At 43.7% G+C, this 13603-nt stretch overlaps 1 protein-coding gene across 1 annotated transcript in view; it reads left to right on the top strand.

The window, feature by feature from the left end:
* The first annotated feature begins 563 nt into the window (after positions 1 to 563).
* Positions 564 to 13603, top strand: part of LOC145800613 (serine/threonine-protein kinase AFC1-like) — a 32269-nt gene continuing 19229 nt past the window's right edge. The window contains exons 1-2 of the mRNA XM_082890324.1: positions 564 to 600; positions 1174 to 1200. Coding sequence (XP_082746450.1) covers positions 564 to 600; positions 1174 to 1200 — 64 coding nt within the window. The remainder of the gene's footprint in view (positions 601 to 1173; positions 1201 to 13603) is intronic.

The following is a 13603-nucleotide window of genomic DNA, read 5'->3' as shown; positions in this document are numbered from 1 at the left end:
CCCCACCACCCACATCCCTACCACCACCACCACCACCACCTTCGAAAACCAAAAAAAGAATTTCAAAACCCAAGTCAAGACCCCAGGAGTAGTCGCAAGACTCATGGGTCTGGACCCACTCCCAGACCGCAGGAAGGCTTTTAAGAGAAAGGAAGATCATAAGGAAAAAAGTGGAGTTTTTGTGTTTTAATTTGTTTTTGTGTTTCTATGTTTACATATCTAAGCGTAGTTTCTGTGTTTACATAGCTAAGTGTATGTTTGCAATAGTACACGTTGATGGACGGCCACCGAATGTTATTACCAGATTGATGGGTCATGATGGGCTGCCTCCTCAGCAGCCTCTTCATAGACAACATAAAGGGTTCTCGGAAACTTATCAGCAATAGACTGCACCAGTATCATCGCAAAGGGATGGAAAACCATATGAACACCGATCAAATAGGAAAGACTCATTGGCGCAACAAGAATGTAAGGATGAGTATGAAGTTTTGGAAACATCAAAGGTTGAGAGGAGTAGTTACCCAGCAACAAGGACTATAAACTCAAACCTGTCTGAGGCAGAGATGGCGTTCATTCAACAGAAGTTCATGGCTAACCATTGTTGGCTTCTTGCTCAACTAATTTTTTTAGTTGTATGATATTTGGACTACCCAGTTCTGTTGACTTATGAGCAGTTTTCATGGATTAAATTGGCTGTCTGATTTTTGTTTTTTGTGTTTTTTTCTGTTGAAAAAGGTGGTTTTTCTTTCAAAAGGATGCTACAAGTTTATCCCAGCTGTGTTCAGGCCCAATGCAAACTGGTTGGTCCAGTCTGCTTTTAAAAGATTCAAAAGGACATACCATGTAATTAAGAAGGGGTTTCCAAAATGCCCTCAAACAGTTTTTCTGAAAGTTGTGAAAATTTTGAGGACTCATGTTTTTTTTTTTTTTGGGTGTTTGTGTTCATAATACTATTCCTGACCGGAAACCACAAAACAGAGAGCAGAAAATAGTGTTATGGTGCTTCCTAGAAAATGGTTCTCTAACTCATTTCTAAAAACAGTTTTTGAAAATAACAAACTACTTGATTTTCGGTTTAGATATGTCATATTATTGGTGGATCCATGTTCTCAGTTTTTTCTTTGATTTGTAATTTGTTCACCAATAACATATTTTATTTACTTGTACTTGCAGACAGGATTCTGAGTAAAATGGGTGAAGGTTAGTTTTTCATTCAACTTCTTTCCTTCTCCCTTTATCTATTCCTTTCCTTCTTTTTTTATTTATTATTTATTTTTGTTGTTCATATGAGTCTTCTAGATATTGGTATTAATATGAAACACTCACTTTTTGGGTTCCATAAACTTTCAAATTGACATTCTGTAGACGTCCCCAAACGTCCCGGGAGGGAATCCCCCCCCCCCCCCCCGGTTTTGTTCATTGGGCTCACTACAGTTCGGGACTCAATGTCACCGTCCTGTATCTAATCTTGCAGAGTGCAATGCAATACCGATGAATCATCAAAGAGTCCAAATCCGGCAAATCATTTTTGAAAATAGATTTTTTGAAAGAAGTGCCAAACATGGACTGCTTTGCCAGATACAGAGTCGCCACCTAAATATTTTATTTTGGGAAATTTAGGAAACCCTAACTCGTTGCCTAAGGCCACGTGTCCGTCATCACCAAAGTTGCCTCGGCTCGGGAACTTGGGTACGATTGGGGAAGGTCACTTCGTGAGCACCCCCGCTCGCCCGATCACAGATCGGCCTCTACTAACCATGATATCTAGTTTTGAAAACATTATGTGTTCTTATTCCGGTTATTAGCCTAGATTTACTACGTGATGCGCACAGCATACAAGTATAGACTGGATCGCCTGAATTGGAACAAAACATTTCATGTTTGTTTATTTTGAAAATGGTTTGATGGTGCTACCCGCAAGTAGGCTAAAATGTGGATTTGCCACCCTCAGGTGGGCTTAGAAAACAAGATGATTTTGCCATTATCTAGTGGGCTTAAAACTCACAATTGATGAATTGTCCCAATCCAAATAACCCAACCTTCACCCACAGGCATTCAGGCAGGTATATCATATAAGCAAATAGCCTCATGATAAGCATGCTATCATGGCAGTCACTTACACACATGCAAGGATGCTAAAGCATAAATGCTTACCGAGTACTCCAAGCCAAAACAGAAGCTATGTCAGAAATTCATGCATGATCCTAACTATACAGAAATGCCTAATGCAACACACGCAAAATGCAGCTACAATAGGCTCGGCTATTCTAAAGGATGGCATATGAAATGCTACAACTAACAAGTATTCAACTCGGAATTGAAATACAAATGCAGTTAGTATGATGCGCCGAGCCCGGTGCATGCAAGGCAGATGAATGGATGCAAACATGCTATCATACTGTATGCTAATTGAAACATGTCCTAATCTAACCATCATAAGCTGGTAAATAAAAGGGAGAAAGACGTGGGGTTGGAAGACATACATCACACGCACGCACACTTATTACAACATTGCCCTCGCTTGGAGGGTCCGAAAGAATAATACAGTCCGAAATGAATAATCAAATATTACAAAACCCTAATTAATTACAAATTAATCTAGGAAAGCGAGTAAATTGGCACGCGAATCCATGGACTGCCTCAGCTCTGTTCCAAATGATAAATGATTCATGCTTGAGTTGCCTGGCGCGGAAATCCATTGCGATGCCCCGAGTCGCCTCTGTTTGCAATTGTTTTCAGAATATTGCGCAACGCTCCAGAAGGCCGCTGATTTCTGATTTACTGCAACAGAGAGCAACAAAGGGGCATGGCAAAGTATTCCACACATGTATGCATGACTACTCTTCAGGGAGTGTAGTCTTCGATCCTCGTGCCACCAATCACGCATATCGATGCATGATGGCCGAGGGGTCGCGTTGCACGACTCAATATGAAATAAATGCACATGAAAACACAACAAGACCTAAACTCCATCATGGGTAATCCGGAGTGTCGGCGACAGGGAATTGAGACACGTTCCGTCACTCGGAGTATGAAACGTCCCTCGTTTCCCGTGCTCGGGCTAACTCCTATCCCAAACACAATGCAAATAGGATGGCATACACGATGCAACTAACATATAACCTAGCATACGCAATGCTATGAAATGGCATACACAATGCATAATGGACTTACACCAACATGAGTGGACCTCAACCACACTCACATCAATAGCCATAAGATGAAACTGAGACCACCGAAATGCATGCAGACATGCATGCAAATCGAGGACCGAACCTAAGGCACAACGTGCAACTCTAACACGACATGGCAAGTCATGCAACATGGCATTCAAACATGTAAATTTCAGCACTGAAATACAATGTCAAATGGTCCCGAAACATGGAAATATGGTACCCGATGCATGAGATGAGCCCCGAAACTCAAAACTAGGCACATGTATTGACTTGTAGCTATACAAAGCATGCATTATTTAACCATGAAGCACAAAGACAGAGCCAAGGCAGTCCCAAAATATGAACATTTCTAGTTTAAAGCATGACCAAAAGATGCTAGCATGATGGACTAAAATGGCATGCAACTTTGACTAGCAAACATGGTTTACATGGCATGCTTATGAAGCATATGAAATCTCACCAAACCAAAAAAAATCAGTGAATAAAACATGCCAAAATATGTCCAAATAATCACTGAAATGCAACCAACATGTGCAAAAATGAGGGGGTTCTTTGGAAGGGCATACAAGGGGTAATTAAGCACATGCATCAAGGACACTTAGCATGGCACAACCAACTCTGGAAATCAAATATGAAAGCCCTAAAACTCACCAAATTGACCCTGAAATTGGTCTAGGGAACATGCAAAGAAAGGCCTCTTTGAAGGGCCTTGAATGGGATTGTTCTACACATGCATTGTAGGCCTAAAATATGGCAAAATGGGCCTAGAAAAGAGCTAAGACAGACCTCAAAACTCTCAGAATGAGGCCTGAAATCAGACTTCGATGCATGAAAAATGGGGTCCCTTTGGAAGGCCCAAAAGATCCCCAAACAAAACAAGGAGAGAGGGGGTCACCCCCCTCTAATTTTGGCCCTCAAAAATGCATGAAAGCCATTGAAAATCCTCTGGATTTCAGTGGCTAAGAGGCCAAACCGTGGCCAATGCAAGTGCTCTAATGCATGGCCCTAATCATGAAGGAATGAAGCATGCATAGGGGAAGATGACCCCAAACAGAGAATAGACCTTAATAAAACATAAATATGATTTCAAAACAAGATTTTTTTTAGTTTAGGTCGAGGTCTAAAATGGCTCACAAATAAGGCTAATGTATCATGCAAAAACAGCCCTAAAAGAGAGATTCAACAAACAGGGCAGCAAAAGGCCTCAAACAGCAAAGAGCCCTTCAATAAAGTTGAAGAGGGGCTTAAAACAAGATACTTTACAGTTTATGTCAAATCTCGAATATGCTCAAAAGTAAGGCTAAAATATGATGCAAAAAAAGCCCTAAAAGAGAGATAAAGGGAAAGGGGCAGTAGATGACCTCAAACAGTAAACATCCCTTCAACAAAGTTGAAGAGGGGATCAATATAAGGTACTTCACAGTTTGGCTCGAAGCCCAGAAATGCTCAAAAACAGGGCTAATATCTCATGCAAAATAAGCCCCAAAAGAGGGACAAAGCACAAAGGGGAGTAGAAAACTTCAAACAAAGAAAAGTCCTTAATAAAACATGAAGATGAGCTCAAAATAAGACTTTTTTTAGTTCAGGCCGAAGCCCAAAAATGTAAGCAAAAGGGGCTACGATATAGAACAAAATATTGCAAAAAAATGGAGAATATGAGCTTACCCTTGTAGCCTAACTTTTCAGCAGCCTTTGGTCCAAGGAAAGGAGCTTTCAACCTCTGCAAATGACTTCCAAGGAGCTGGAATGGATGATGGTGGTGTGGTGCTATGGGTTGTAGTGTAAATGGACCAAGGAAGTTAGGGTTTTGGAGCTTGGAATGGTAGCAATGGAGGGAGAGGTGTGTATGCCTTGGTCAAAAGTGTCTCACCTCCCTAATGGAAGAGGAGGGCCTCTCTTATAGAGAAGAGAGGCCAAAGCTTCCCTTGGAAGCTTCAAAGATCCTCCATACACGTGTATGGAGGATGCCCCAAATGATCTCCAACTGCCACAGCTGGATTACACTCAAAGAGAGGAAAAGCAATAAGCAGGCCGGCCAGTTCAAGTGGCCGGCCGGCCACTCCCCCTGGTCGGCCAACCAAGGGTCAAAAGGTTCAAGAACAATTGTTGGTCGGCCTACCCAGAAAGGTGGCCTCCCAGATGTGTAAAACACAGCCCTGTGGAGAAAAACCAGAAAATGTGACCCAAGAGAGAGAAAAGTTAGCTTTTTAACAAGGTTCAAAAGGGGCAAAGTGAATTACTGGTCGGCCTACCCATATTGGTGGCCTCCCAGGTGAGTAGATCACGATGGTGGTATGAAAAGCTAGAAAATGTGGCTCAAAAGTGGGAAAAACCAACTTTCTGTCAGAAAAACGAACTTTTCGAAAGAGAAAATGAGAAAACTGGCTTTTAAGGGGAATAGGTGGCCGGCCACCATCCCACCATCCTCCTAATAGTGAAAATAGGGTCCCCACCAAAAATGGACCAAAACGGATGCAAAACGAAGGTTTGGGGGCCAAAATGCGCGGTTCGGGGCCCCGAAAACAGGCTGTTAGGCACCGGAAGTGGCGTATGACCACGAAGGTGGTCTCCAGGGCCACAGTGTTCCTCTAAAGGGAGGAAATAAGATGTGTGCCAAAAACTGGAGCAATCAGAGGTAGTTAAGCGGTCCCGAACTGAGGCACACGACCGATGGCTCCGAAAATCGAAAACCGGGCTCCAAACATGAAAAATGGCCTACAACCACGAAACGTAGCCTACGGCCACTGAGAGATGATCTACGAGACCTCTCCCTCCCTTCGAGAAGAGAAAATGGAGAAAACAGGACCCGGTTCGCAAACCGAGGCAAGTCTGAAGGCAAGGCTCGCATCCGAGACTCTGAAACCTCAGAACGAGCACAATATGCAACATCACCGAGCGCTCAACTGGTGACGTCTGAGTCTAAAGGTCGGTCAAAAATGGGGTGTCTACAGTTGCCCCTCTTTGACAGAACTCGGAAGTCACACGTGACGGGAGTGAATGTCAAAGCCCAGAGATGGCCCATTTTTGACAAGGCCGAAGGCTTAGACAAACATACAAGATAACAAAGATGTGCCCGCAGGCATGCCCGCAGGCATGGGAAAAATGCAAAATGATATGCACAAAGTCGGATATAACTCATGATCATGCAAAGCAGCAAGCTGTAATGAAGTGCACACGCAACAATTTTAAGCAAGAATGCAAAGCAACAACTACATTTCATGCAGTTTAAGAATGCGGAGAATTGTTCAATTCTCGCCACGTCTCACACGGAGAAGATACAATACCTTCGCGATTCGTCTGGTCGCACCAGCTTCAAATGAACCATACATACAATATCGTGCCTGAAAGAGGAAGAAACTCAACAAGTACAGCATCATTAGCAACACATGTTCAACACTACATCGAATGTAGACAAACAGGATGTTGATGGGAAAGTGCATCGCAATGCGAGAGATACGAGCATAACAACGCAAGCTAAGCGTGAGGGTATAACAATACCAATGAAATGTGCACAACAATGCAAGTGGTATGCATGAGAATGCAAGTGGCGTGCATAACAATGCAAGATAAGTGCAAATTCGAATGCATGTGTGACGCGAAACAACGAGCAGAGAAATGCAAGTTTCGACGAGTGCAATTTAATCGCGACCTTCGGTTTACCTCCCGAAAGGGTCACAAGATACTCAAAAAGGTTACATCTTGCTCTTGACGAGTGACGATGAAACACGCATCGAAAGTTGGAGTTGGAGTTCCCGCGGAGGGATTTCGCGACGAAAAGTGCACTTTCCTTGTACTTTCTCGGGTCCCGGGGACTCCAATCATCACCAAAATTTGCAGAGACCTTGTAGACCACCTTGGGAACACCACCGACTAGGTTTGGTCCCAGGGGGAGGTCACCGACCAGGTTGGAGTGCAAGGGGTGGTCAGCCTACCAGAAAAGGTGGCCGGCCGACCACCTAGCCCAAATCCAGGGCAGTTTGGTCTTTTGCTCCCATTTCTTTAAATATACATGTCCAAAGCTCTTTTCCTCATAACATCAGGTCCGAAACTATCTTCGCCCCCTTCCTAGACCATTTTCTTTCTCAGATCTGCGCTTTATACGCATTTTCCAATGCCCCACGCCAAGTTGTTTCGCGAAAACTTTCAGTTCTCTTCACTTTGAACCGATTAAAATTTGATTTCGGGGCTTCTTTTCTCATTTTCACCACTTGAGGTAAGTTCGTCTCAATATTTGGAAGATTTTCTCGGGAGTTAACTTTTGTTGACTTTTTCATTTCCCGAGAGTTGACTTTTGTTGACTTTTTCTAATTTTGGCTCATTTCGCTCATTTTGGCTCCTTTTTGCAGATTTCTTGAAATGGCGGGTCAATTTCCCCACGGCGGAGGTTCTCCAAGCGCCAGAGGCGAGCTTGACATCATGTCTTTGCACCTGAGGGTTCGCCCCTTTATCCCCGAGAGGTACGATCCTCCGACTCATGTCCTTCGCCGGGCGATTTTTTATCATTTTACCGACTTCGACCCTTGAGCTCCAGTAGACATGTTATTGCGGGAGCCGGAGTCCCATCTCTCTCATGAGGCGCGAGAGGTATGTACTTTACTTTTTTACATTTCCTGCCTTAATTCTGCATTTTCCCTGCATTTCATGTTATGTATGCTTATTGCTCGTTCTGAACACATTCGCATGCCATGCTCCTGCTCATTTTAGCACACAACTTGTTCTGCATGCTTAGTTTATAATACAATACTCCGTCTTGAACACAAAGCTCAATCACTTCAATCTCTGAAATCTGAACACTCAGCCCAAATTTAATTGTGAACACGCAGCCCACATTTGTTGAAAGTTGAACACGCAGCCCAAACTTTAAACTTCTAAAATCTGAACACACAACCCAAATTTGATCGTGAACATGCAGCCCACATTTGATTGAAAGTTGAACACGCAGCCCAAACTTTAAATTTATGAAATCTGAACATGCAGCCCAAATTTGATTGTGAACACGCAGCCCACATTTGTTGAAAGTTGAACACGCAGCCCAAACTTTAATTTTTGAAATTTGAACACACAACCCAAATTTGATTGTGAACACGCGGCCGACATTTAATTGAAAGTTGAACATGCAGCCCAAACTTTTAATTCCTAAAATCTGAACACGCAGCCCAAATTTGATTGAAAGTTGAACGCGCAGCCCAAACTGTAAATTTCTGAAATCTGAACACTCAACCTAAATTTGATTCTGAACACGCAGCCCACATTTAATTGAAAGTTGAGCACGTAGCTGTAACACGTCCGCGAGGGACCCCGCCACAGTTTGGACTCGATTTGGGTCACGGTTCTTAATCTGAACCAAAGAGTCCAAATCCGGCAAATCGTTTTGAGAAAACGGATTTTTGAAAGAAGTGCCAAACATGGACTGTTTTTCCAGATACAGAGTCACCACCTAAATATTTTATTTTGGGGGAATTCAGGAAACCCTAACTCGGTGCCAAAGGCCACGTGTCCGTCATCACCAAAGTTGTCTCGGCTTAGGAACTTGGGTACGATTGGGGAAGGTCAGCTATGAGCACCCCCTCTCGCCCGATCCGAAGATCGGCCTCTACTAACCGTGATATCCGTTTTTGAAAACACTATGTGTTCTTATCCCGATTATTAGCCCAGAATTACTATGTTATGCGCACAGCACAAAAGTATAGACTAGATTGCCTAATTTGGGAATAAGCATTGCATATCCGTTTGTTTTGGAAAAATGTTTTGGAATTTGCTACTCGCAAGTAGGCTAAAACACGAATTTCAATGAGCTATTCCAACTCAGACAATCCAACCTTCACCCACAGGCATTCAAGCAGTTATATCACATAAGCAGCTAGCCTCATGGTAATCATGCTATCATGGCAACACTCACACGCATGCAAGGATGCTAAAGCATAATACTTACATCGTACTCCGTGCCAAAACAAAGAACTCGTCAGTAATCAATGCATGATCCAAGTCCATGTTTAAATGTCTAATGCAATGCATACGGAATGTCACTAGAGTAGGCTCGGCTAGTCTATGAATGACATGTGAAAATGCACAAGTAGCATATATTCAAGTTAGATTTGAAATACTAATGCAGTTAGCATGATGTGCTGAGCCCGGTGCATGCAATACTGATGAATGATGCACGCATGCATAGCATAAGGTATGCTAAATTAAACATGACCTATTACTAACCATCAAAGCAGGTAAGTAAAAGGGAGAAAGAAGTGGGGGTTGGAAGACATGCACACACTCACCCACACTTATTACAAATTCGCCCTCGCTTGGAGGGACCAAAAGAAATAATACAATTTGGATAATTAATTAACTATCCTAGCTAATTGATTATTACAGACCAACTAAATTAATTAAACAAATTAATTAATTTAAGAAAGCAATAAAAAAGGGCCTCGGGAAGAGGGCTCAATGCACGCGTGCTCGGGTCTTGCTCGGAAGTCCACTGCCATGCACAAGCTGCCTCTATTTTCCCTGCTTTGCTTCTCTGAAGACTGCCAAAGTCTCAGGATGTGCTCACTGGATGTTGGTGAATGCCACCGGCCGGAGGGAATCATCATCGGCTGTGATTTGGTGTCGATCGGCCAAAAAATGAATCCATCGGCCACATATGGATTGCTGGTCGGCACTCTGTGCAGTCTGAGAAGGGAGATTTGCGTCGTTAGTACGGCCAAGCTAAGATGGGACGAATCTATTTTGCTCAGTCTTAAAGACCGGCTAGCCGGCATGAACTAAGCTTGGCCGAGCTGCGACTCGCAAATATTCGGCAGTGCACACAGCCAAGTGGTGAGACCAGGCTACTGATAGCTCGGGCTAAACTATGGACAAGCGAGGGTTGGTACGTCTCTGATCGGTGAGCCGAGATGGGCAGATTCCATAGAACCTCGGATGAAGATAGAACGGACGGAGGCCGGCATGCCTCGCGACCGGTATGCCACGACAAACCGATCAACTCCAGCCCGGCCCATGAGCATCACCCCACCGCCCCTTTGCCAAGGGGCAGTCCGGTGGGGCATAGTGCGGTTGAGCGCCTGTAGTGATAGTTCTTCATAGAAGATAGGCCGGTCGTGGTACAACGGTCAGGTGTGCCACCTGGGCCAATGGCACGAGCGAAGGGACATCTGCTCCACGCATGCCTCAATACCATTAGGCAGTTCTACGTGTACTGATGGGAGGACTAAACCTTTACACGCGTAAGGTGGTGAGAGGCGAGCACTGCCACCTGTCTTGGGAAGGACAGCAAAGGTAGTGCGCGCATCATCTTGAGGCTGCATGGCCAGCCTTGAAATAGGGAGGAGGAAGAACGTTAGAGGTATGCAACTTCTTCCCCAAAGAGAACACTCTCTCTCCGAGTCTTCTTCTTCTTTCCCAAGTGGACTGACTTGATCATCGGAGGGTCTATCCGGCACACCACCGCCGGGCAGCTCACCGTTTCTGTGTTGCCAGGTAGATGCCATCAAGAGAAGCTAAGAGTACAAGGAGTACGGAAAGCAGAGGATATTTCACCCCCATACACAGTCGATCGGCAAAAAGTTCCTACAGAATCTGTTTGACAGCAGCAGAGGACAGGGCTTTGCATGACAATGCAATTCAAGCAATGTATGCACCGACCATATCCCTTATCATGTTTATGACTCAAAGGGACATGGTCCTTGGTTCTCGGACCATCAATCGCGCATTTCAATGCATGATGGCCCAAGAGACCAAGTTATGCATGTTGATTTCAAATCCAACGCAAACCAACTCCCATCACTAAATCAAGGAACAAGGCATGCATGCTAGATGGAGTGCAACCTAGGCATGTGAACTAGCATGCAACATGGGCATACAATGCATTTATACAAGTATGCAAGAAAATATGCAAGGTAAGCATGCAAACAAGCAAATGATGGACTTAAGCACGGTTTAGGCAGCCCTTACTAGGCCAAAAATAGTGGCCAAGGTGCTCAAAAATGAAGGACTAATAGGCACACAAACATTCATGCGAATGATCTCCAACACTTCAAGCATTAAAGAGCAATTCTCAAGCACACTCAAGAGGATGCAAACATGGACATATAGCATGCATTAAGCTCTAAAATCATGTTAATGATGGTGCCAAAACAAGCAAACAAGACAAGCATAGCATACAATAAATGATCTAAAGCCTAAGGCTCACCAAAGAAGCATTGAACTACACTTAGTGCAACCACACATGGCATGAATTAAGTGACTGAGAATAGAGATGTGACATGCTAAAATGAGCCTCAAAACCCACCTAAATGGCATCTAAATGGCTTAAGTATGGAAGCATGCACAAGGGCCCAAACAAGGAGCATAAGACAACAACCTTTTAACATATTAAAGGGATATCAAATGCAAGCATATAGGCATGCCACAAGGACTGAAATAACATGACAAGTGGTTCCAAACCACTAAAATGATGCAAGGATGGCATGCTAGAGAGGTCAATGCTCAAGGTATACAAGAGAGTTTGCATGGTAGCTATACAAAGCAAAGCATGGATGACTCAAATGACCAAAAATAGTCCCTTAGCATACTAAAACAAGCATAAAAGCTTCACAAAGCTAGGCCAAAACACATGAGCATGGTAGTCTAAATGCTAGGCACATGTTGAGGCAAATCATGGCATTACAAGGCATGTATGCTAAGCAAGCATGGTGTACCAAAACCAACTTAAAACAATGCTATTTCATGGCAAAATAAGCATAAATAACAGCTAAGGCATGGTCAACAAGAGCCTAAGCTAGGTGCTCCCTCAAGAGGCAAAAATGGTCCTTTTCAAGGACAACAAGGAGAGGGGGTGGCCTTCTCCTTCTTGGAACCTCAAGGCACCATCCTTACCACTGAAATCCCTCAAGATTTTAGTGGTGAGGAGGCCCAAACACCAAACTCCCGGAGCTTACACAAAATAGCACAAAACAAGGGCCAAACAAGGCTTAAGAGGGGTCAAACAACCCCAAAGCTTAAAACACTCTTTACAAACTATTTAGAGGCTTTAAAAATAGAACTTTTATGTATTATATGAAAAGCCAAAAAACAGTTGCAAGATAGGTAAAAGTGGTGTGCAAAAATGGGGTAAAAAGGGCTAGTTTCTTACCCTTGAAGTCCTCCTTCACAAATGATGATCTTGTTGCCTCCTTGAGCTCAAATCCAGTCAAGAACACCAAGAACAACCCTCTGGTCCCTCAACAACCAAGAGAAGGTGTAACACTATGTGTTTGTGTGCAATAGTATGGACAAACACACACTAGACACACACAAGAGAGAGATATAGAGATAGAAAATATGTATCAACCCTAACCCTAATCTAGAACTCCCTCTGAAATTTTTTGTAACCCTAATGCCAAGAGAGGAGCCCTCTTCTTATAGGCGACTCCCTCTTGTAAGGCTTCCAAAACAAGCCATCCAAGAGGGAAATCCCTCCATACACGTGTATGGAGGGGAACAGAGTGGGTGCCAGCTATCACAGCTGGCACAAAATATCTACTAAAAGTAGATGAACAGTGATCGGCCATTCAAAATTGCCATTTTGGCAAAATAAATGGCCGACCGGCAACAAATAGTGCCGACCGGCAATATACATTGCCGATGGCATAAAATCACTAGCCGGTGGCCTCAAGCCATGGCCGGTGATATGTGGGGATGGCTCACAAGGCATTCACTGCCCCTCCAAGGCAAAACACAAGTGTTTGGTGCAAAACCAGACACAACACAGTCGAGTCGAGAGATCCTAAGGCAAGACGCGCAACCGAGACCTCCGGGAACTCAAGACGAACACAAACAAGGGTAATCACCAAGTGTTCCAATGGTGACGTCCAAGTCTTGAGGACGGTCAAAAATAGGGTGTCTACAGCAGCCCAAACTTTAAATCTTTGAAATCTGAACACGCAGCCCAAATTTGATTGTGAACACGTAGCCCACATTTGTTGAAAGTTGAACACGCAACCCAAACTTTAAATTTCTGAAATCTGAACACGCAGCCCAAATTTGATTGTGAACATGCAGCCCACATTTGTTGAAAGTTGAACACGTATCCCAAACTTTAAATTTCTGAAATCTGGACATGCAGCCCAAATTTGATTGTGAACACGCAGCTCTCATTTGTTGAAAGTTGAACACGCAGCCCAAACTTTAAATTCCTGAAATCTGAACACGCAGCCCAAATTTGATTGTGAACATGCAGCCCACATTTGTTGAAAGTTGAACACGCAGCCCAAACTTTAAATTTCTGAAATCTGCACACGCAGCCCAAATTTGATTGTGAACACGCAGCCCACATTTGTTGGAAGTTGAACACGCAGCCCAAACTTTAAATTTCTGAAATTTGAACACACAGCCCAAATTTGATGGTGAACACGCAGCCCACATTTGATTAAAAGTTGAACACGCATGTC

The sequence above is a fragment of the Camellia sinensis genome, chromosome 10 (assembly GCF_055761805.1).
Source record: "Camellia sinensis isolate YWXY chromosome 10, ASM5576180v1, whole genome shotgun sequence".
NCBI classification, from domain to species: Eukaryota; Viridiplantae; Streptophyta; class Magnoliopsida; order Ericales; family Theaceae; genus Camellia; species Camellia sinensis.
The sequence above is the reverse complement of the archived record's forward strand: the minus strand, read 5'-3'. Positions and strand labels throughout refer to the sequence as shown.